Below are 27,201 nucleotides of genomic sequence, written 5' to 3'. Positions count from 1 at the left end.
AGGAGAAAGAATTCTCTGAACGTTTATGCGACGCACTCAACGGCATACTTGCCGGACTCGAAACGAATGAATAAATGATTCAGTTTCCGGCATTGCACAAAACGTTTTATGTCCTAAAATGTCCGCCATTAAGACGTCCTGAATGGGATTATGAATGGCCTACGAACAGCCTAAAATGGTCCTGTGTTTCAAATCAAGACGTCTGTAAAACGTCCGTAAGATGTATTTTAGTCGTCTGCAGGACGTTTCAAATACGTCCAGAAGATGTTTAGGCAAGGTCTTTTGGCGTCTTTAAACGTATTCAAAGCGTCCTAGAACAGTTGTCCTACATAAGTTCTTTAAAAGATGACTGAAAAACAGCCATAGGTCATCCAAAAGATGTTTTCAGACGCTTGAAAGTTCGTTCGTAGACCGTTCATAATATATTTCGTTATGTATTGTTATTATCTGTATTTATTATAATATTGCGTTATTATATTATATTATGCTATACTATACTATATTATTCTGTACTATACCTGTATGCGACGTCTTTAAAATATCCTTTAGACGTCTTCAAAACACCCTTTAGACAATTGATTTGTAACTTTTTTCAAACGCTCTTTATACATACGTCTGATACAAGACGTCTTTAAAATGTCCTAAAGTCGTCTTTAAATGTTTTTTAGTCGTCCGATAAACTCGGATCACAAGAACATTCTTGATTAAACGGAGCGATGGCAAAAAATAGTACTATCCTAACATTTATAATATCGGAGGCATTCTTTTCAAGCCCAAACTGCAATGTGTTTCTTTGCGAAAATATTCGTCGAATAACGATTATACTAATGTCTCGGTTTCTTTTTTGTTGCAGGTGAGTTTGACGATTCGAGGAGTCGCGGAGTCGAAGAAGCTGGTTAAGTAGTTAGTCGTTAAGTAATTAGCTCGAGCGGCTCGTTGCATTCTATCCGCTGCAATTTGTCGTCAGTACGAATGGCCCGTTTATTAGGATTTGTGTATTGGTTGCGAGAACGGCGGAGCGAATTCGATCGCGAAAGATGCATTTGTTAATTAATAGTCGGGCACGGAAACGGGCGCTCGTTCATATTAATTAGTTGTCGATCGCGTATCTTTTCGAGACTTTACGCTCCGAAACAATGATTGTTAAACCGTCGACGTCGGATTATTGATGAAAATTATTGTCGCTCTCGAGTTTCGACGAAATCGACGAGGAAACGTCGCGGATATTTTTCAGCGGCCTGTACATTGCTTGGCCGTTTAAGCGCGAGTGTTACGCGATTGGTAAAAAATAATTGTTTATCGTTAAAATCGAATGATAAAAATTGCTGTTCTCGGCGTAAAAAGAAATAATAGAGATGTAATTGAAACGCTGTAAGACACACACCCTTAGTCACCCCTACGCATTATTACCGACACTAGCGCAATTATTCCGAGCCAACAGCGTGCTTCGCCGAAGGGTCCACGTTTCTGGGTCGTGCATTTTCGGCGATCCATTCAGTTCCGTCGCCTGTCCTCTCCCTACCACCCTCGTCTCACCACCCTCGCTCTACCACCATACTTTAAACAGAACGCGAAGTACAAGCTGGTCGCTCCTCCCGGCGCGCCCCAAAGCATCGCCGCCCTTGGGGGCTTCCATACGCGCCGGAGAAACTTAACAGGCATCCAGCTTACCATAGAGACCCTCGTGCACCATCTCCGCACCCCATACCTCCCGCCCGTCCCCACGATTTTCCCTTCAGGTCCCCTCCTTCGAATTTCCTCTACGCTTATTCCTACCCAGCGGATCCCGCTAGGACAATCCCCGTCGGTGTTTCTGTTTTCGATCACCCCCCCAAACCAACCCCCGAAACATCTGCCGGCCACCCCTGTCCCACGGTAATTCGTCGCGTCGCTGTTCTTATTGTTATTATTATTATTTCTTGCTGCGATGTGTTGCAACAGTGTTTCGAAGGTGCGCGAAGGGTGCAGGGTTTTCAACCATTGTGTACGGTTAGTAGTCTCTTTTTTATTGGTGTTTGGGTATTGGAAATTGTTAGGTGAGGGTAGAGTGGAGAGAATGTTGGTGCGGAGAGGGGAGGGAAAGTGTGGGAGAGTGAGGAATTAGGGATTTTGGGGGGGGGGGGGGGGGGGGGGGGGGGGGGGGGGGGTGGTGAAATGGGTTTTATTTGGTTCGATTTTGATTGAGTCAGGAGGGTGGCGAATGGGATGTTGATGTGATATAATGAATAACAAGTAATAAGAATAATATTAATAATAAATAAGTAAATAAAATTCGTTTTTATTTTTCGAACCGTGTTCCATAGATTAATTAAATAAAATAAGTAAATTAGATATATTAGGTAATTTAGATAAACTAGATAAAGTAGATCATTTAGTAAATTCAATAAATAAAATAAACTAGATTAATTAGATAAATTCAAGAAATAAAGTAAAGTAGCTAAATTAGGAAAATCAAGTAACTTAGTTAAACTTAAATAAATTAAATAAATTAGCTCAGTTACATCAATTGGGTAATTCCGATAGACTATCCAAGCTACATAAATTACCTAAATCAAACAAATTACATTAACTAAGTAACAAAATATTTCTACAGCGTACAAAATACTTTCCAAAAATTATAATATCTCCATTTTAAATAACCTAAAGCATTCTATACATTGCATAATTAAAATCTACTGGCCCATAGAACAATTAAAGACTCTTAACAATATTGTAAAGAAGAAAAAGAAATATAATTGATCTTGATAAAAATGATTTCGAACAGCGCCATGATAATTTTTAGCGCCGCCACTCGACTGCAAAGGGTTGAAGAAATGGTCTCTTTAATCGTAATAAAAAGCGACCGCCATGCCGTATGCGATGGGGGTTGGAAGGGGAGAGGGTCCATGGGTTTCGAGATGGCGGTTTAACGACAACTGTAATGGAGTATAGAAATGAGACGGTGAAACGACCCGCTCGGGATTTCGAGCGATACAACGGCGCATTTATGTTTCATGGAACGCGGCTACATGACTGTTGAAACAGCATATGGGGTCCCGTGTGCAGCGCAGTTTCATACCGTCCACCCCTAATGTATGTTTGCACGAGCGCGGAATTTTTAATGCGTAAAGATGGCGTGCGAGGGTGGTCGTTTGTTTATGGGACGACGGCGTTGATTTCTGCTTAATTTTATCGGGTTTGACTGCTCTTTTTCTCTCTCACACGCTCTCTCTTTCAAAGAGAGTTACCCCATAAAAATTTTGTCCTTTAGGCACTCCTGATTTTTTTTATGGGAGGAAGTTGTTGGTGTTTAGTTTGCAACGTGGAATTTGTTACTTTTACTATTGTATGATATAGTAAACATAATATATAATATAAAATATAATTATGGACTATAATATAATATGATATGATAATATAACAATAAGATAAGAAATATAAATATATAGTATAAATAAATAATAATAATTAAATATGAATATAGTACGGTGTATATGTTTGTTGAATAATTGAAGTAATTGCTGAGGTATTGAATATAATATAATATATGTCTATATTTGTTCCTTCACCAAAGGAACACTAATTTCAACTCTCCCCTAATCACCGCATCGAGTTCATCGCAGCCGCCATTTTGCTGCCTCATATTCAAGAGCACATCAAACGCGTTAATCGCCACGAAACGATTATCCACGTGACCGAAACGAAGCGCCGACCACGGCGACATCGTTCTAGCCGGACGAAACGCGGGGAAAAACAAACAGAGTGATGGGTGGGGAGGTTATGGGGTGCTGCGAGACTAGTCACAGGACAGCTACGGGGTCCGACGCGCCGTGACGGAATTCATCGTCGTCCCCTGTCCGCTTTTTACTTGGCGCGATGTTGCCGACGTTGTGCCAGGTGTACAGTACTTAATATCGAATTTTTACAAAAGAATTTCCGTAGAGGAAAAACGCGGCATTCCTCCGTAAATAAAGCGTGAGCAGTAGGTTGGGGCGGGGGAGATTACGTAGGGGCATCGATAATATTCGTTTTTGCAGATGGTTGAGTATTTTGCAGATGGTAAATTGCGTTTTTTTCTTGCTCTGTGGAAAATTGGGTGTATAGTGTGAATTAAGCGTGTATTGTCCTACAGTATGCTGTAAAGTGTGGTGTAACATTCTATAGTATACTGTATGTTGTACTGTATCATGTCATACTATAGCATGTACTACACTATACTATATAGTATATCCACACTATACTATGCCATACCATACTATACTATAATGTTCACCATAACACACCATACCATACCATATTATTACTATTCATCCTTCCATATTTCAAAATGGTAATGCTTCCATATTATAATATTCCAGTATTTCTATATTTCAATATTACAACATTTCTATATTTTAATACTATAATATTTGAATATCTGAGTGTTTCTGTATTTCAATATATCAATACTTTAATATTTTGATACCTCGTCACTTCAACATTTAATATCTCAATATGTCAATAGTTCAATCGTACAGTAGTATATCATATCCTATGATATACTAGAAGGTACACTATAATGTACCATTCAATACTATATTATATATTATACTATACACTGTAATGTACTATATGATGCTATACCATATACTAAACTAATTGGCTATATTTCCAAAGAATGTTCCCCCGGGTTGAACTTCATTGGAATGTTCCCATGAAACTATATATCCATACATTAATCTTATTTATATTTAAAAACGCCATTATTAAATCAAAAATATTGAATACTTTCTATAAAACATGATTGTATAATAAAGTACCTTAAATAATTCAAGGCTTACTTCTGTACAACATTCCAAAAAATCTGAAACATATCCCGAGCATCCTAGAAACGTCTTGTACTTCAAACCAAGACAATTTATGACCTTCTTTTAAACGCTTTATGGATGACTTTTAAATGGCTTATTAACATCTGTCGATCGCTTCTCCAATTAGTTATTGTTTCAAATAAAAACTTTAAATTCTTGATTAGGAAATCTTAATACTTCATCAAAAAACCAGTTAAAAATTCTCTCGAAACAGTGCAGAATTTCCCCGCCACTCGATCGCAAGCGTCTCGACAGACAATTTTCAAAACGAGATTCGTAGTCAACGGACCACGAGGAGCCACACAGTTCCGTCCAGCCGCCATTTCTCTATTCAGCGCACGGCCGGTTTCTCGGTTAGGGTAGGTCGATCTCGCCTGGTTCGGTTGGAGGACACGCGGCCTCTCACGGGGACCCCCTAGATCGTACCCGGTTCTATTCGTCTCTGTCAACGTTAAATGGCTTCGCGACGATTCCTCCGCTCTCTCTCTCTCTCTCTGCCGCCCGCTCGCTCCCTCGCCCCACCCCGCGGCAGCCGCTCACCCCACTTCACCCCGCGGCGCGCGCACGCCTCAGCGCCATCGCGCGAGCAGCCGGAAAAATCGGCGAACACGAACGACACGCCACTAGGACGGCCGAGTTCAGATATTTCTTATCGCTAGCGGTCCGGTCTACTCCTTCCCTCTTTTGTACAGTTCTTTCCCCTCCTACATGCCCCTCCCCCCTCCCCCTCCCCCTCCCGTGCTCCAGTCCAGTCTACTCTGTTCCACTCCGAATGCTCCGAGAACCTGATCGACGGCTCCTTCTACGAGACCAATAATAACGCGGTTTTGCGGTAGGTCGCGTAAACACTGGAATTTCTTGACCGCTTGTTTCGCTGATTGGAACGGTGGGGGTTCGGTGATTGGTCTCCCTGTCTCTGTTTCACTCTTACTCTCACTCTCGACTTATATTTCTCTCTTATTCTCTGTCTCTTCACTTATTTCACACGCTTACCCACACATAGACACTCAACATCTCTCTTAATCTATTGTCTCCCCCCCCCTTCTCTCTCTCTCTCTCTCTCTCTCTCTCTCTCTCTCGTAGTTACGAAAATTGCTGTTTTCGAGGGAATCGAGAATAATAGTGGTCGAATTATGACAAGGTTGTGTTTATATTTTTATTGACAACTACATAATAAAAAATAATAATAATAATTGTCAGTAACCAATATTCACCATTCGATAGTCAATATTTAATACTCAATATTCAAACTCAATATTCGTTATTTAATTCCCAATAGTTAATATTCAATAGTCAATATTTAATACGCAATATACAATAGACAATACTCAATATTCAATATTAAACCATCATTTTTCAATATTAAATCCTGTATATTCATTATTCAATATTTTACAACCAATACTCGATACTCAGTATTCAATAATAACACCATGTTATACAATAAAATCAGTCTATTTTCAGATTCTCGATTTTCCATTCTACTACATATACTGTCACTGTTGAGTTTGTTCTAACTTATGCAATTTGTATTAAATCTTTGTAGTTATTCAAATAATTATTCAACTTTATTAATATTGAATACTGACTACTGTAATCTGTTCAAAATATTGAGTATTGTAAATTATTCAGAATATTGAATATTGTAATCTGATTAGAATATTGATTATTGGTTATTCAATATTGAACATTGAATTTTGAATATTCCAAATTGTAGACTGAGAATTGAATATTGATTATTGAGTAGTGGATACTGAAAATTGAGGACACAGGATCGAATGTTGAAGATTCAATATTAAATATTTTATACTTGAATGTTGTATATCGAATATTGTATACCCAGAATTAGGTATTGAGTATTGAATATTAACTATTGAATTTTGAATATTGTATATTGAATACTCAGTATTTACTGGGTATTGAGTATTATATATTGCATTACGTTCAGTATGTAATCCTATAGCATGTTACATTACGTTACATTACATTATATGACATAATATGTGTGGTATACGCGTATTTCATATATAATATGAAAATATACAATGCAATATATCTAACATACTTGAAAACAAACTAGACCAAAAAATATAACTCACAGTCTACTCCTAATATATCTCTAAATTTCAATACAATTCCAATATAACAATAAATATAAACATTATAATACAGAGAACTATATAATACCTCACTTAAAGCAAACCCAACGTCTATCGAAAAACAAAAGTACCCTTAGCCGACGGAAAGGCACAAAAACGAGTCCGATGGAAACAGGCCACCTCGTTATCTCCTTTGTTCCGACTAATTTCTGTTTCGCTGTTATTCGGCCAGGCTCGCGGCGCATGCTGTTAAACAGCACCTCTTTGAGACCGCCGCGCCGCCTCTAATATGTAAACGTCCACGAATTTGTCGCGGCGAATCCGGCCGCCTCTTCAGACGCTTGCGACTATTTCTTTGACGCTTCTCCCGGCGAACGTGCTCGCAAAACAGGCCGGCAAATTTCAGCTCGGCGTGTGCGGACACTTGTCTAACTCGATTCACCTTGAAAACTGTCGTTGATATTTCAAGGTTATGTTATGAGGCCTTGGACGAAAGCGTTCGCATTTTCTTTTGGGCGAAAGCTCAACGAATAAAGACGAATTTTTTATCGTTGCCTTTTTGTTTAATATTTTTTTTTGGGATGGAGAGAGTGATATTAATGTACGCTGTGGATATTGAATTATAATATAATATAAGATAGTATAAAATAATAGAATATAATTATATTATATTATGATTTATATGTAAATTATGCTATTATAGTTTATATTTATTTATTTATTGTGATTGCGCTCTAACTTAATAGATAAATAAATATAAACTTTAATTATATAAGTAACAAATCAAATCTAATAAAATGTAGTTTATAGATATATACACAAAACATGAAATAAAATATTAAATATTTATAATTAATAATAGTAAAATATAATACAATAATAAATACATATATTTACAGTAAATTAGTACCTTTAGCATTTGAACAGAATTAGAGAGAGAGAGAGAGAGGGAGAGGGCGACTCGCAAAGGAAGAACCCCGTTACAAACTCGCGAACAGACCTTAAGCGGTAACCGCGTTTTTAAGGAGCGGTTCCCGTAACGAATGCGATCGTTTGGTAAACCTGCAATGCCGGACCCTCCGTGTGTTCCACAGAGAGAGAGAGAGAGAGAGAGAGAGAGAGAGAGAGAGAGAGAGAGAGAGAGAAGTAGAGAAAAGAAAATACGAAGAGCGTGGGTGGATAACGGGATAGCACCAAAAGAGGATGCATTAAGAATCCCGTGATTCCTTCGCTCGCCTCTTTCTTACCCGCTTTCCTCCTTCCGTTCACCTTTCTGACAAATCAAGGAATCGAGAGAGAGAGAGAGAGAGAGAGAGAGAGAGAGGCTGTCTCAAATAATTCTGGATCTCTTAATGCACACCGTTCGTTAACTAGATGAAAGAATGCTGAACCTTGATTTCTGCTCGAACAAGGATTACAGATTTAATTTCGCTTTAATCAACTTCTTCCTTTACGGTCGTCTATTTAACGGCGACGATGAAGAAATAATCTATCGAATTTTATTGCAAAATTTATGCTCTGAAATAGTATGCATTTGTTGAGAAAAATTAGTCGATCGATTTTATTACCTATTATACGAATTTTTCATAAACCATATTGAATCGAATGAAAATATAAAATTAAATAAATAAATAATTAATTATTGGATGAAATATGATTAATTTAATTATAATGAATATGAATATAATTAGAATTAAATAGAATATAATATAACCGTTCATATTTAGTATTGTTAGCAACATAGTAATAGTATTGGTAGTATTATATCAATAGTATTATTAGTATTAATAGTATTATATCACCACTATTATTAATATTCGTAGAATTACATCAATAATACGATCTCAATAGCATTATTAGCATTATGATAGTAGTATTGACAGTATAGCATTGGCATTATTAGTATTAAGAGTATTATATCAAAAGTATTATGTCAATAGAGTATAATATCACCAGCACTATTTGTATTAATAGTATTATAGCTATCATGTTATTAGTATTAATAGTATTACATAGATAATATCATTAGCATTCTAGTAATAGTATTGATAGTATTACATCAACAGTATTATATCACTGGTATTATATCAATGGTATTATCAGCATGATAACAATAGTATTATATCACTGGGTTATTAATAGTATTATAACAATCATACAATTAGTATTAATAATCTCATATCACTGATGTTATTAGTATTAATGGTATTATATCAATATTATTATTAGCATGATAATAACAGTAGTAGCAGTATTATATCAATAATATTAATAGTATTATACAATATGATATCTGTAGTATTATTAATAATTGTCTTAATAAAATATTCAGTATTCAATGTTGAATATTCAATATTCAATATTTAATATTCTATACTCAATATAGGATATTCTGCATAGATTACAATACGAATATTCGATATCAATATTCTGAATAGACTACAATATGTAATATTCAGTATTAAATTTACAATTTTCAATTCAATACTCAATATACAATATTTTAAACGGATTCGAATACAAATATACAATATTTAATATTCCGAATAGGCAACAATATTTGATATTCTCAGTAAATTATAATATTCGATACTCTATAATCTATGGTATTATTATTATTATTATTAATAAACAAATATCTGTTTTTATCAATAATATTGCAATATATTAATAATATCAATTGCAATATTTCCGACTAACGTCTATACACATGTAAAGACAGAAATCGTCGGAGAAAATAATTCGACAACGAGTTGACGAAAGATCCGAGCCAACGCTATACATATCCATACACACGTGGCATCCCCGATGACGCGCACCATCTCGACGCGATAACCGATGAACACTGTGTGGATGCGATATTTACCAATCCTTTCCCGGTCTCGCTGACGAGAGCACGCGAATACATGCGCCCGGATCATTGTATGCAGAATACCGTGCATAAAACGGCCGCGGCAGAATGCATGGAAAATCTGCATTTACATAAACAGGAATAACCTCCGAGGCCAAATTGATCATTATGCGCCGCTCTCGCGTTTTACACTCGTCCGGGCTCGATGCATCAATATTTATCTAACAGCACTTCGATTCAGTGTTTTGTACCTTATGAATGGTGATACGGAGCTCTAAATAAATGGGAAGTGAACTGAAATGCTTTGCGCGTCACTAAATAACGATTCCATCGCGCCTCATGCCGCCGAATCAAGAAAAAACTGAGTAATTATGTTTAAGTTAATTATATAATATGTATATATATACAATAGTATCATTGCTATAATACTATTAATATTAATAATACCCTTGCTATAATAGTATAAATACCATTAATACTGGTGATATAATACTGTCGATATAATAATATTTTTGGTATAATACTATTAATATTGATAATGCCATTGCGATAATACAATTGATGTATGCTGTCAATACTGTACTATTACTGTAATAATAACTATACTATCGATATAATACCACTAATATTATATGATTGATATAATGCTATTAATGCTAATGATACCATTGATATAATGTTATTAATACTAATATAAATTTTAGGGCGTTAGAAGTTCAAACCTACTATGGACCATTTTAAGATTTATGTTATAATCCTATGTTATAAACAAAATGTTTTCTTTTGAGAAATTATTCTTATCTAAAACATTAGATAAACATTATTACCATTATTATTGTGATTAAGTCATACTCAATCTTCTACTCGGCCTAATTAACCAGTTATTACCACAAGACGCGGACCAATTAGACGAGGAGGGCGGAGCATAGATTTGCGCGAGCGTGGCGTCACAAGTTTTTTTTTTTAATAACTCGTAAACGAAACCTCGGATTGAAATTTCGCAAAGGAATAAGTTGCTTGAAATCACCTCGGAAACTTTACTTTGCTATCGCATCCGATATTCGGACACCCTGTATAACGGAGCTCGGCCTAAAATTGCCACGCAAATTCCACGAAATTTTGCAGAAGGCAATTCCCCGTATCGTCAGAAACGGTTAGACGAAACTGACGGTAGCTGCGAATAATTTCTGCATGGCGCAGCGAGAAAACCGCCCCCCCCCCCCCCCCCCCCTCACCGACCCCTCCACACCATCGCGGAAGAACGGCAGCGCGTTAATTTTAATTACAAAGCGCGCGGCCGCTTTAATATGCACATTTATTTTAATGGAAAAACGACGGGGTTTTCGAGCCAGCGATGCACTCGATGATAGCGCTTCCCCGCGTTCACCGTATTTCGTCATTTCGACGGAAACGCGCGCCCGGAGATTTTAGCTTTTATTTACTTCGCTTGTTGTACTTGGCCGTGCTTTGTGCCGCGTTTTTAAACGCGCGATGAACATCCCGTTACGGCAATATTGGCTACCGCGTCGCCTGAATACATACGTATGAAACATTGATAGTTTAGTTTTCAATGTTGAATGTTCAGTGTTCGATGTTCAATATCGGATAGTCAATATTTGATATCCAATATCGGATAGCGAGTCTTTAATATTTATTTTTTAAGCTTCGTTTTTGATATGCGATATTTGATGTACAACATTCAATATAACGATATTAGATACTCAATATTCAGTATTCACTATTTAATATAATACTCAATATTCAATATTAAATAATCAATAATCAATATTTAATATTAAATACTTAATATTTAATACACAATACTCAATATATTGGGTTGGGGAATAAGTTAATATTCAATAATCAATATTTAAAACACAATATACAATATTCAATATTCAACATTAAGAATTCTCAATATTGAATGTTCAATATCGGATAGTCAATCTTCCATATTTAATGTTTAATCTTGATTTTTAATGTACAATATTCAATATACAACATATAAGTTGCTTTGTGATGATTATAAACGTCTTTATGACGTTACAAATTGGATGTCCTTTTAACGTCTAAAATTGTCTTAATTACTTCCATTTTATGGCGAAATACGTTCAGATCTGAAATAAACCTAAATTGGATATCTTTAAGACGTCTCTATGACGTCTACTTTCGGATGTGTTGGGACGTTTTAAAGCACTCCCTAAACGTCTGAAATAAGTCGTTTTAAAGAAGACCTTTTAAGGTATGAACATCTTACTTACGCATTAAAATGAACAGTTTGGAGATGTCTTATATAAGTCGTTTAAAGGACGTTTAACTTGAAACGTCGTTAAGACGTCTGTTTTGGAACATGTAAAGAATGTTTAAGGGATATATAAAAAAAACGTCTAAACAACGTCCTAACCTTTTTAGTGGCGAAAAACGATAAATCGTCGTCCGTTATAGTTGCGAAAGGTGCTGAACGTATGTCGTTGCGCATGCGTCGCCGCTTAATTTACGCATCGCTATCGATATCTCTGCTTCAAAAGAATTTTCAGAAACATTATAAATGCTTCGAATTCGTTGCAATACGCCGAATTTCGAATTGTTCAAGTATTATTTGGTTTTTTCTATATTTCCGCCGAGCCTTAGTAAATCCATGAAGTTCGTACATGTACACATAGACAGCCGTTTTCGCGCGCCACTAAAAGGGTTAAGTGCGTCTCGAAGACGTCCTTGTACTATTTGAGCAGGTTACACGACCTCAATAATTAGGAAGTAAGAGATAATAACTAGCAAAGTGAGAGGTATTGAAGTTATGTAACGTCGGTTAATATTGAAATGAATGACGTTTCTCATCCGTCCATAAGGTGTTCTTTAGACATCTAAACGACGTCTTAATTTACAACACTTATAATATAAGGACTTTCGTAGGACGCTCGCAGGACATTCGACACGTTCTGTAGACCTCTATAAATCATCCATAAGATGTTTTTTAAACAATTTTGAATCCAATTCGCATCCTTCGATCGCAATTTTCACTCGCGTTTTGCTGGAACTCCGTTCGGCTGATCTCTTTCTCTCTCTAATCGCGTCGCGAAAATAATCGTAGAAAATCAACATTTTTTTTCTGCTTCGGTAACAAGCAACAGTAATTAACCCGCGACTGTTTTTCCCAGCTGCCATTTCTGCTTCGAAGGGACAAAAGACTTGTTCCCCTTTTTCTCGCGTTTTTCGTTTTCGAGAGAAACGTATCGTTACGATTAATCCCAGAAAATTGTCGTAACCAACCCGACCCCCATCTGACCCCCTCTGACCATGCCGACTCGCTCGTAAACACGCTAATTAAAGTGTCGTTTCACGGCCGTTTGATTTTCCCGTGGCAAAGGGAAGAGAAGTGGTGTTCGCCGACGATCCTCCGTCGCTACCTGTCTCGCTCGTAATCGTTGATTACGGCTTTATATTTATATTCGATATACAGTATTCAATATTCAATAAGCAGTGTTTGAAATTCAATATTCAATATTAAATTTTGGATAATCGATATTAATCCGTTGCACTACGACTTCTTCTCACGTTGCGTTTATTACATTAACTTGTCCTTAATATATTCCTTAATATTTATGGTAATAAAATATAAAAAATAAATAAAAAAATATTTTCCGTTTCTAGACTTTGATAATACAATAGAAAAATACAATTCGATTTCCATGTTGGAGAAATTAATAATATTTATATATAATTGATCTTGCGTGGAATCTTTATCACGAGTCTGACTCGTTATTATAGTGCAAGGGGTTAGATATTAAATTTTGAATAATCATTATTTAATATTAAATCTTGAATAATCAATATTCAGTATTAAATCTTTAATATTCAATCTTAAACCTTCAATCTCGAATATTCAATATTAAATCTTATTCGTTATTCAGTATGCAATATACTATGCTCAATACTCAATACTTAACATTCGGTACTCAATATTCAATTTACGATACTCAATATACAAGATTCAATATCCAATGCTCAATATTCAATATACAGTTTTTACTTTTCAGTTTTCAGTTTTCAGTATTTAATATTCTGTCAATATACACTAGTCAGTGTTCAATATTAACGAAGTTGTACAAGTATTTGAGGTACTAGGGATATTTAAAGTTATGCGTTCTATATTCGTTATTAAATATTTAGTGTTCAGTGTTCAAAATGTTGAAAATTTAATATTTAATACTCAAAATAAATATTGAAATATTTGAATGTTGACATATTGAAATATCGAGTTATTGAATTTTTTGGGTAATTTTTGGGACATACAATTTCTCAAGGAACGCCAAGTAAATTAAAAATATAAAATATTACAACAGCCTTTTAAATTTTATATTAAAATATCTATTAAATAATAACTGTACCTTCGCCATTCTTATCAATCAAATACAAAGTAACCAACATTATTATGTATACATACTTCACGTTATTATTTTTAATATTGTAAATATTGAGAATAATCCGTAATATTATACATTTTGCTTAATATTTGTAATTATATAAATATTAATATTAACCGTATAGACCAGAAATACCGACATCTCCAGCCCCATAAACATCATCATCAATAATCCTATAGTCATCAACAACGCCAGCATTTCCAACCCCATAAACACCAGCAACACCAACAATATCACCACTAACAACAACCCACTGGCATCCCCTCAATCCCTAGCACCACCACATGAACACCACCGTCGCACACGACCGAACCCCTTCTCAAAAGTCATCGTAACAACGCGCTCTCTTTCTGTCCACAGGTCCGTGCGAGGCTCGCGTAGGCATCGTCTCCGAGAAGATTCCTCACCCCCTCATCATCAGCTTCAACAACCATCCACGTTGCCGCGTCCGCCATCGCCCACCGTAGTAGCTTAGATACCAAGAATGCTAGTCTTCCTGCTCAGCGTAACACCAGTTAGCATGCGGTCGCCGTTATCCGCATCGCGGCAGCTCCGGCTGCTGCTGTCGATGCTGATTCTGCTATCCCCAAAGCTGCCGGTGCGATCAACGCCGGCGGACATAGTACAAAAGTTCCACGACCCCGAAGTGAAGCACATGAACCACCTGGTCGTCGACAAGAACACAGGCCGGTTGTACGTTGGCGCGGTGAACCGGCTCTATCAACTGTCCCCGGACCTGAACCTGGTGGTGAAAGAGATCACAGGTCCGAAGGGCGACTCAACTGCCTGCTCGATGATCAACTGTCCCCGGGAGACGCCTACCCGGCCGGTGGACAACGTGAACAAGGCGCTGGTGATCGACTACACGACCAGCAAGCTGATCTCGTGCGGCGTCGTCTCCCAGGGCACCTGCAGGGTACGGAACCTCCACAACATCTCCGACATCGTGCAAGAGGTGAAGGAAGCGGTCGTGGCAAACAATGCGACAGCTTCGACCGTCGCGTTCATAGCACCTGGACCGCCGAACCCGCCCGTGTCCCAGGTGATGTACGTGGGCGTCACCTACACCGGAAACTCGCCGTACAGGTCCGAGGTGCCCGCCGTCAGCTCCAGGTCTCTCGACAAAGACCGCATGCTCAACATCGCCAAGGCGGCCGTCACCACCGGCACCAGGATGTACGTGAACTCGTTGTCACGTGACCGGTACCGTATCACTTATATATACGGGTTCAGCAGCGGAGGGTTCAGCTATTTCCTCACCACGCAGATGAAGGACACCGAGACGCCAATTTACATGTCGAAGATGGTCCGCGTCTGCCACGACGATGAACATTATTATTCGTATACCGAGATTCCGATTAATTGCTCCACGGAAGGGGTTAATTATAATCTGATGCAAGCGGCGTATGTTGGCAAGGCTGGTTCGGTGCTGGCCGAGGCTTTGGGGATCACCGCGCAGGAGGATGTTCTTTTCGCTGTGTTTTCCAAGAGCGAATCGCTTAGCAATGACATTCCCATGTCGGTGTCCGCGCTTTGCGTCTACTCGTTGCAGGCAATCAGGAGGAAGTATATGACGAATATACAAAAGTGCTTTAGCGGAGAGGGACATCGGGGGCTGGACTATGTGTCACCGAGTCACAAGTGCATCTTAACGGTGAGTCTTGTCTTATCTTTATTCTTGCAAGTTGGGAAGTAGAATTTCTAAACGGAATTAGAAGTTAGGAGTTAAAAATTAGAGATTAGAAGTTAGAGATTAGAAGTTAGAGATTAGAAATTAAAGATTAGAGATTAGAGGTTAGAGGTTAGAGGTTAGAGATTAGAGGTTAGAGGTTAGAGATTCGAGGTTAGAGATTAGAGATTGGAAATTGGAAATTGGAAATCGAAAAGAAAAATTTAAAAATTAAGAATTTAAATTAAAAATTAAAACCTAATAACTAGAAATTGGACATTCAATCTTTAATATTTGATACTCAATCATGAATATTCAATCTTTTAAGTTTAATTTCAATATTCAATATCCAACATTCAATGTACAATAATATTCAGAATTCAATATTAAATACTCAATATTCAATAATATTCAGTATCGAGTATTCAATCTTGAAAATCGAACCTACAGTCTACAATGTATAATATCAAACAGTCAACCTTCAATATTCAATCATTAATCTTCATTTTCAACATGCAATACAACATTCAGTACTCAATATTCAATGTTAAACATTAAGTATTGAATCTTCAACATTAAATCTGCAGCCTTCAACGTTTAATATCCATTACTCAATCTTCAATGTTTACTATCCACTACTCAATGTTTAACGTTCAATATCGGATACTCAATCTACAATATTCAATCTCTCATATTCATTTTTAATATACAATATTCAGTACACAATATTAGATACTCAATATTCGATAATATTAAACATTAAGTATTGCATCTTCAATATTGAATCTTCAGTATTCAATGTACAATATCCGCTAGTCAATGTTCAATTTTCAATATCCGATGCTCAATCTTCAATATTCAATTTATCATATTCATTTCCAATATTCGATATTCAGTTTTCAATATTTTAAACCGATTACAGTTGTCAATATTCAATATTAATATAGTTCAACAAATATTTGACTTACTATGAACATTTAGTGTTGATCGTTTCATGTGTGATATTCAATATTCAGTATTCACTATTTGAAATTCAATATTCAATACTCTATATAAATGTTGAAATGTTTGAATATTCACATACTAAAGTATTGAAATAATAAAATATTGAAATATTGAAATATCAAAATATCGAAATATAGAAATTTTGAGATATTTAAATATTGAAATGTTTAAATATACAAATATTAAAGTATTGAAATAATAAAATATTGAAATGTTTGAGTATTGAAATATTGAAGTATTAAACTATTGAGATATTGAAATATTGAACTATAGAAGCATTGGGATATTGAAATATTAAAATATTAAAGTACAGAAATATATTTAATTGCGATATCCCAACATAGAATTGTGTAAATATAATTTCAAAGACTACTCAGAGCAACTTCAATTAATTTTCAATCTAGGTTAGAAATTCAAGCTAACCTAAAATTTTTTAAATAAATAGCCTACCTAATTTCTTAAAAACTGTCTATCATAAATGCATCGCAAACGTTAAATTACAAAGTAATTTAGGATAATAGCTGTCATATAATCGACATAAATAACAAAAAAACATTGAACTGCTACACAGATAAGTCAATAAATTGACCATAAACTGAACAAGATGATAAAGTGTTTTGCTATATTGATAATAAACGAAGGTGTAACGTCTTGGCATGAGTCAGCCGTGGGAACGTTCGCAATGTCGGTGTGTCACGCACCTCGCAATGGAAAAGCAATCGATTGCTACTCTATTTTCAAGACCGAGCGATTTCCTTTTTGTGGTAACGACGGCGTACTGCGTTATTTGATCGAGCTTCGGTTTCAAATAATTTCGTGACGTAGAGACAGGGACCGCAGAAAAAAAATATTAAGAAACTTCATAAATAGCTATAAGAAATAATTTTTCACAACATATTAAAGCAAATTTTTTTTTATGCGGTAGAAAGGGACCGCATAAAAATGTCTCGCTTAGAAAATATGTCAAAGCTTCACGAAATAGCAAGAAAGTGCTTTCCAAACAAAATAAATAATTAAATTACACATTGAAACATTTAAAAAAAATTTTAATTTCTAATTTTAAACATGGAGAAATTTTCAAAATGTACATAATTTAATACTACTCGTCGTAGTTCAAAACGCACATATTTTTGCGACGAACTGGTTCGTAATCGCTTTCCTTGCTTGAACATACTACGGTTGATTTATTTAAAAAATCAGCGATAATAAACTTTTTCTTTTTATTTATTTTAAATTCAATATGGCGATATTCATATACCGCACAAAAAAAAAACGCATAAAAAAGACCGCACAAAAACAAGTTTGACTGTACTCAATTTATAATATCTTATTATTCAATATTCAAAATACTCAGTACTCAATAATGAATATACAGTATTGCATATTCAATATTCTCTATAGATTATAATGTTCAATATACAATATTCTAAGTAGGTTATAGCGTTCAATATTCAATATTAACCCCTTGCAGTACTTTTATCTTCGCAGTTACTACGATTAAATAATTATCGATTGGAATAATTTCTTAGTGGAGAAATAAAATCAATATATACAATGTGCTTACAATTACTTCAGCGCTTAAATAATAGTGGCGAAAAGACGGAATTTTATTTCGACTTAAAAAGACGAAATAACATTCATATTTAACAGATTATTATTAGAAATCATAATCACGAGTGAGACTCGTCAAAGTGTGGCAAGGGGTTAAATATTCAATACGCCATACTCAGTACTCAAAATACAATATTCAATATACTGAATAGATTATAGTATTTAACACTCAATGTGCTGAATTGATTATAGTATTTAATATTGAATATTTAATACTCAATGTTCAATTTTCAATATTCAATATTACTACGAAATTGCAAGTTCTGCGTCTGTAACGACAGAAAGCCGATCTTTTTTTTTCTGTCAGAGGAAGATCGCGTCTAGATTAACGCACAGCACGCCCGTGAAAGGAACGTGCATCAACGCTTCCGTCCACTGCCTCGCCACCTATGCCCTATAATCTCTCAGAGGTTTTCGATACCGCCACCTGTTACGTAAATACACACGTAAGAGAGACGCCGATTGATTCACGCGCTGGTGCTGTGTGCTCCGCGCGCGCGAGACCTTACCTGGCAACCGTTCGCTGAATTATCGATTTCGCGTGTTGTCTGTCGCGCGCCTCCGGCCTCCTCTATCTGTAACTCGATTTCTTTATTTAAGCTTCCCCCACCGTCGGCCTCAGTCTCGGTTACTTTCTGTGTACGCTCGTTCTTCGCCAGCTGTCCCCGTGCTCTAATCTGGTAACCCGATCAATTTTCGTACCTCGGCGATCGCAATTAACGCCTCGCCTCGCCTCGGCTTTTCACGCTGTGAGAACGACGGAACGATTCGATTCGATCGATTAGGTTTTCTTGCAAGTATCATGGTAGTACTAGTACATTTCGAATTATTATCAACTTTATAACGGAGGAGAAATGTTACTGCAATTTATTTAATTTGTGGTCGTATTTGACATGAAATATTATAGTGTAATAATATTTGAAGCAACGAATGCGATGTAATAAATGTAGTGTAACAGATTATAAGAGAGTGAAATATGATATAACAAAATATAGTGTGATAGATACACAATGTAATATGACAGATATAATATAATAAATGCACTATAACAAAATAAAATAAATAGAATATAAATAGACTGTATTATAATAGATATAATAAACTAAAATGTAATAAATACACATAAATAGTAAATTATGATACAATAAATATATTACAATAGAATATAGTATAATAAATACAATAACATATGATATAATAAACATAGTCATATATTGAAAACAAAAACTGATATGTGTCGCGTTGCTTGACAATAAATTGGATAATGACGTTTCAGAAAATAAAAAGGAAATAAATCAGTGTCGCTACTGCGATTGGAATTAATCAACCATCTGTTTCCGTTGCCGTGAGCGTTTCGTTTCTGTTTCAGATGATTTTGTTTCAATTTTTTTTTGTCGATATTCGTTCGCAACGTTTTATTAAATTTGGTCGAAATTTAAAAGCTCTAAATATTTGCGTTTTACACTTTTTTCGGATAAATCGAGTGCTTTGCAAAGATCGACAAGTGATTAATGAATGAAATAAATAAATGAATAAATGAACAATGTTTATTTGAATTTTGACGACGTTTGTCGCTACAACGGATTAACATTCTTGCAAAAATGCGCAATTTTCGTACGAGTGACACGGCGTCGAGCAAAGTGCCAATTAAAAAAGAAAACGTTACTTTGCAAAGAACCGGGGGCACAGATAAAAAGTAGATGAAAAAAAGATTATTATGTACTTTTTAATATATTGTAAGAAAGCGGTCGCGTAATTAACGTTTAAACGGCAGATTTTACGTGGCTTTATAAAATAGTGTAGCACAAAGTTCAACAAAGTTTAATAAAATTCTGTATTTATAAACTTTTGGCGGTTATTACTTTTCATAAATTAGTCGGTAAAAATGTTGGCATGAGAAAGCAATTTAAGCATAAGTAACATCACAGAAATCTGTCCGTTCACGTCATTTAAGGGAAATATTCCGCGAGGCGCGACTATCCCATATCACCAAGCGCGGAATATTCCGCGAGACGCGACTATCCCATATCACCAAGCGCGGAATATTCCGCGAGTTGCCGTTGCTTTTGTAGGGCGCGGTCCTATCCCGACGATAGGGACCAGTCGCCGAATGAACGCCGCGGATGTTTCGTCACAGAAAGTCGAAGTATACTCGCGATGAAAACGGATTAAATAGAACGAGACGGTCGTGTATGTCATTCGAAGGACTCGCCACGGAAAGAAAGAGAAAGATTCCCGCCGATCGTAAATCATGTCGTCCCGTGTTCCGGGAACACAAACGCGGTTCGGTGAATCGGAGTGTGGGTAGCAGCGTTTGAAAAGGTGGTAAAGAAGCCGATATTGAAATTCCGGGAAGAAATAAATATCCTTTGCTCGCGGCCGGAGCGAAGAAAGGAAAAAGCGGGAAGCGGAAAAAGAGCGCGCGAGGAGCGCCGAGTATTTTTACCGCAATAAGTTTCGCGCGCTTTTCAAGCGCCGCGAAGAAAGATATTAAAACGCGCGACTCCTCTCCGCGAGCTCGATCGCTCTTCTTTTTTTTTTTCGTTGATGGGACGCTTCGTCGATATCTGCGACAGGTAATGGGGTTCGGAACAATGGGCTTCGATCTGTTGGCGAATCAATGATGGAAAAGACGGGAACGAGCATGGGTGGCGTTTATTAGTTATATAAGTGGACTAAGGCGATTGATTTTGAAATTTAGATGTTTTCAAGCATTTCGTATTTTTTAATGAATTTTGAAATTTTGTGAGTGATATAGTGGGGGGGGGGGGGGGATAATGTTTCTGTGTTTGTTAGGGTTGTTTCTTGGTTGTTGTATACTGGAGGCTTTGGTGAAGTCTAATAATTGTACTATAATTATTAGACTTTATAATTGTCTAATATATATAATACAGAGAGAGAGAGAGAGAGGGGGAAGGAGGGAGGGAGAGAGATGGGAAGGGGTTGACTTGAGGTCGCAGCCCCGTAACCTCTGCTGCTGGCATGTGCAAAAGCTGCCGGACAATGAAGCTGTAGCTAACCTGGAAAACTGGACGTAGGAAGGGAGGACTCGGTTGGACGAGGGTGGAAAGTAGACAATGGGGGCTCGTGCGCTCGCGCGCGCGCGTGCGGCCGTGAGCGTCTCTCTAGTTCCGATTCAATTTTTACGTGACAAAAGAATCGCGGAAATGGTTCGAATAGGACTGTACATGGCGGAAGGAAAGGGGTAGAATGACGCGCGGAGGCTCGCGCTGGTCATGAGAGACAGAGGGAGGAAGAGGGAGAGAGAGAGAGAGAGAGAGAGAGAGAGAGAGAGAGAGAGAGCCTCAAACAGAGAGAGAAAGAGAGAGAGAGAGAGAGAGAAATTAACAATAATTTGTTATTTATTATTTAGATAAAACTGTTAGATTGTGGTACGGTATCCTCTGATATTATTATATAATTTATTCAATATTAATAATACTTGTGATAATCATAGAAAAATTTGTCTATACAATTTAAGAAATTTACAGGTAATCTAATATAATATTACAATAAATAAAACAAAATAATAATACAATAATATAAGTGATACAATATTAATAAAATAAATAAAATCAAAATAAAATAAATGAAACAAATATTGTTCGACATTACTCCTATGAAAATATAACAATATTTGTAGATTTGATTACTATTAACCAACTTTGCTAATAAATTAATAACACCATTGTCGAATCACAGACGAGATCGTTCTACTCTCGTAATCTCGAAAACAAAAAAAGAAAATCGATATCGAGATTAAACAAGACCGCGGATTCGAGCCGTTCGATAATCGCATGGCACGATGCAAGTATAAACGACATTATGCTCGTAAAGCAAATGATATCCAGTGAAAAATCGCAGAGTTATTTCGCCGCTATGCACGCTAGCTGCACTTATATCGGCCAGTTTTTACTGCTGCGCAGTCCACGTATTATACGTATGTACTCGCTATAACTGCGTCAACCCTTCTATTACGCTCACCTAATTGCCGCGTTTACGTCGCGTAAAACAGCGTTCTCTAAATAAAGAATCTGAGACGTGTATTAACACATATTCGTCCGGTAATTTTTTGCACCGCCATTCACAAAATGCCGGCATTTTTGTTGACCTTATCTGTAGAAATGATACGGTCTATTATGAAAACAACGTAAGTCGTTAGAAATCATATTTTTCCGTGAAAATTTTGGAAAGTGATATGAAACAAATTTGTCTTCACATGTAAATTTTTGATTTCTTTCTTTTTTTTCTTCAACATGTTCAATACATCTTTTTCTTAAATATTCAATAACCAATACTCAATTTTTAGCCTATAGTACGCAACACTCAATATTCAATGTTCAATATTCAATATTAAATCATGATTCTTCAGTGTTTAATACTGAATACACAATATTCAATATTGAGTATTTAATCTTCAATATTTGGTCTTCAATACATAATATAGTGTATTCAATATTCAATACTCAATTGTAAGCGATCTCTGAGATGGTCGCCGGTCAGGCGGCGCACTATTTATGTTTCCGAGATAAGGAGGTCTCTGTTTGGGTGATGAGATGGTTCATCGAGGGGAGGAGGCCCTTTTTCCGAAGAGAAAGGGCAGTCGAATAAAGATCTTTGAGAAAGAAGCAGCCCACCTAATTCCTCACCTTGTGTCATCTACACAATCTTCATTATCGAATATTACATCTTCAGCCTTCAATACTTAACACTCAATATTCAGTATTCAATATTCAATATTGCTTGCCTTTTGCTTTCTGAAGTTGTATAATATCCAAACAATCAAGCGCTTGTGGCGACTACCTCCGCCATTCGCCAGCAGATGGATTCCTTTCCCGCAACTATGTACCTACGACCGTCCCAATTAGTATACAGGGTGTCCCAGAAATCGTAGTACAACCGGGCAGAGGGTGATTCTACATCAAAAAATAAGAAAATATTTTGGTGTAACATTTTTTCATCCGGTGCTAAGTTTTCGTGATAATCGACATCAAAGTTCGTTCAACTTGTAAACCATTTAATACAATTTGCTTGACGTGTATTTCACTACTCTGCTTGTCTCTGTCTGGGAACAGTGGTTACAAACAGTGATAATTGTACGGTTGAAACAATACAAAGTGTGTCTACTGGTTACTCATTTTTTATTCTTTCTTACTACTTACTATTACAATGCTACAATAATTGTTGAAAATATCCTTCTCGCTGCTGCATACATAAGTTTGCTCGATGAATTAATGACATCTGGACGGATTGTAAGTTGTTATCGCTTTTTAATTTTTCGATTGCCTCAGTAATCTTATGTTTCAAATGTGTAACATTTCCCCTCTTTTTTTTCCGTTCCTCGCTCCTCCAAATTTCCAATTTTCTAATTTTCACAGCGCGCCACACGTTTAAACTTTGGATAAGATTCTTCTATACGCAATACTGAATGCTACGGTTTTACGGACTTTATCGGAATTATCTTTGTTTGGTAAAAATTAAAATTTCATTGATTTATAATCAAAAGAACAAGAATTGTTTTCTGTAATATAAAAATGACGAATTTTCGTCGTTTAGTTATATCGATGATTGTTTGCGAAATAAAGAACTTTCATCGTATGGACGGATATGTGTTAAACTGCGATTACGTTTCGATGGGTGAAAAAGGCTTGCGAAGCGATTATTTCTGAAATGCGTCGGACAGGCATAGTGATTCGGCAGTAGTGGGACTGGGTGCTCTGGGACTTTTTGCTAGCTGCAACGCGACAGCTGGGATGATTGAGTCTTTATATTAATAATATATGCGTTGTCTTATAATTTGGAATTGTTGAAAACGATGATTGATGAAGATATTAATTGTTTTGTTAATTAAATAGATGCTGCAATTTGAAATTGTGGACTATGAATGGTTGATATTCCGGAGGTCATCTTCAATATTAAATATTCAAGATTCAATATGTTGAATATTCAACATTCAATATCGAATAGTTTTTATTTAATAATATCAAATATTGAATATTGAAAATTGAATACTGAAGATTTCAAGTTTAATATTAACCACTTCGGTACGGCGCGCATCGGCCACGAAACTGTGCCCACAGCCGGCACTCACCATGCGCATGCTACTTCGTGCATCGACAGTGAATCCGTTTTGCTCTTTTACAGATCTTTGACGAGAAAAGCTTATTTATGTGTATTTCTGGACGTAAACACTGCATTTGTAGAGATAAGGCAAAAGTTCTTGGCAGTCGACTATAGTCGACTATAGTCGATGCTCGGCCGTGTGCGTTCATATCACGGCCGTCGACTATAGTCGACACTCGGCTGTGCGTGTTCATCGGTGGCCGTCGACTATAGTCGACGCTCGTACCGAAGTGGTTAAACATTGAAGATTTAATATTTAAGATTTTATATTGAGTATTGAATATTGAATATCATATATTTAACATTGAGTCTTGCTTCTTCTATATTAAATATTGAATGTTAAATATTGTATGTTGAAAATTCAGTATCGTCTATGGAATATAGAATATTGAATATTGAGTACTAAATATTGAAGCTTTTTTTAATGTTAAATACTTTACATTGAATATTGGGTATGCAGTATTGATTATGGAATACTTAAAACTGTATATACGATATTTAATATTGAATATTAACGAAATAAAATATAATATTGAATATTTAAGATTTAATATCGTATATTCAATAACGAGTATTAAGGTCTTCATTAAGAGCTTCATTAACCTCTTCAAAGACGATGTTGCGAACTTTCGGAGTTTTAAAACCTGCGAACAATAAACGTGCTGTCAGCGAGTAATAATAAAGGTCATTATAGAAAGAGATCCGAAATTATATTCAATAACAACGACATGTTTTTCGGCCGTTCATAAGGCATTCGGTAGAGTCAATACACAGTTTCTAAAAAATTGCAATACTGAATGTTGATATTAAATACCGTAAATTCCGTTACCAAAACACAAAATCATCGCAATATCGTCACTCATGTTCGATTAGCGCGCGGCGGCCGAGTCAGTGAACGGACGAAGCGCAGCTGCCCCGCTTGGCTCGGTTGCCTCCCACTAGCTGATGCCTGCAGCCGCGCTCGCCTCTCATTGGCCAGCGTTTTCCGCAAATAACTCGCGAACTACGCTTTGTAGAAGATTTTCGCAAAGGAAAAAATTACTTGAAATCACTTCAGGAACTCATCAGTTCCTGGAGTTATAATAATTTTGACACAACCCCTGTATAAAAGAGAGGAGGAGGACTTCTCACCTGGCGAAGGTATCGAACCAAGCGGCCCGTGAAACGAGAGGACCTTGACATAACCTTGACATAAGTTTGTGTATCGGTCGATAGGCTCCGCAGCGTGGAAAAGCATCGGACCCGAGGTATACGCCGGCGTTGACGCATTTAGCCCCTGCGGACTTTTGAAAAGCGCGAGCAGCATCGACGGCTGTGGTCCGTTATGTCACGTCGGGCGCATTCCGTCCGGGACCCCGTGTCGGGTTATTGTCTGACGGTGTCAGGGGAGAATGCGCGGCGAGAAATTGCATCCGTGAAAAGGGCGGTGCGGTTCGGCATCTGCGTACCGCCAGGAATTTTTCTCCTCTTTCTTTGGTTTGCTTTGGTTTCGCCTTCTCTTTGTCCGACGCGTCGCCGACTACTTTTCGCCTTTCGATCGCTGAAACACGCAGAAATCGAGCGCGATCGAACGGAACCGTCGAGTCGGAATAACGTTTCCTATTGGAAACTTTTTTTTCCTCTGTCGATGCTTGATTTGGAACTGTTTCGTGGAATGCGTCAGAAGGGCCGCCACGAATGGGGAATTTCATTTCAAGGAGGGGGTTATACGAAATACAATGCTCGGTTAGATTGAAATCATTACGTTCGATTATGGGGAAGTGACGGTATTGTGACAATAATAAAGTGACATAACCTTGACAATATTGTGACTATAATAAAGTGGCATCAGCTTGACACATTCTAAAATGCGTGAAACTTGTATCTTGCACAAGCAACTATTATAACCTAAAACATAGGAGAAGCATTTTTGTTGCAAAATGTAAAATTGCAATTTCTTTATATCGTCATTATGACCTCCCTACGACGTTCCTTAAAGATGTCCATTTTACGTCCATATTACGTCTAATAGTTTCACAGTTCGAAGACGTTCGCAGCTAGGACATTTCTTTCTTCTTTCTGTATTAGATCTAAACATGTATCATTTGCTTCACTCTAGTTAAATCGATGTTAGGCACAATGAACGTTTTAGACAGCACTAAGTTGAGCGAGGGTTCTCGAATTTTTTAATTGCCTTTTCAACCGTTTTTCCGAGTCGCTTTCGTTTCAACAATTTCGCCGAAACGTCCGCCGCGGACCTCTGGAAAAGTATTTTCGCGAAATACCCATCGCGCGCGCGCTCGCGAGCGAATTATGAAATAACGATTCCAACTATTGGGCGCTCGTTACTATTAACTCGAGTATCGGCGAGCGGGCGCGAAGTGGGTACATGGAAGTTCAATTTTCCGCGAGCCGCGAGAAAATAGGCCGCGTTACCGAATCGCAGCGAAACACCGAAAATTGAAGTGTCGGAAACCAACGATGGAAGGCAGGTTTTCCTTGTGTTTTAATGGAACGGAACTGCTGTTCGACGAAGAAAACACCATAAATTGTAATGGGAGAAGAGGCCACCGTGTACAAAGCACTTATAATGATGGTGAAATGAGCTTTTGTT

General features: G+C 36.9%; 1 protein-coding gene across 2 annotated transcripts in view; it reads left to right on the top strand.

The window, feature by feature from the left end:
* The window catches only part of Plexa (plexin A), a 414,526-nt gene that overhangs the window by 96,958 nt on the left and 290,367 nt on the right, over positions 1–27,201 (top strand). Inside the window, exons 1-2 of one of the 2 annotated variants that reach the window (XM_078177228.1) lie at positions 10,042–10,141; positions 14,561–15,854. In XM_078177228.1, coding sequence (XP_078033354.1) covers positions 14,685–15,854 — 1,170 coding nt within the window. In that variant the 5' untranslated portion in view covers positions 10,042–10,141; positions 14,561–14,684. Of the gene's footprint in view, positions 1–10,041; positions 10,142–14,560; positions 15,855–27,201 lie in introns of those variants that run through there. The other variant, XM_078177227.1, reaches the window with a different exon arrangement.

Source organism: Augochlora pura, chromosome 3 (genome assembly GCF_028453695.1).
Source record: "Augochlora pura isolate Apur16 chromosome 3, APUR_v2.2.1, whole genome shotgun sequence".
In the NCBI taxonomy this organism is placed as follows: Eukaryota; Metazoa; Arthropoda; class Insecta; order Hymenoptera; family Halictidae; genus Augochlora; species Augochlora pura.
Note: the sequence above shows the minus strand (reverse complement) of the source record. Positions and strands in the feature narration are given on the sequence as shown.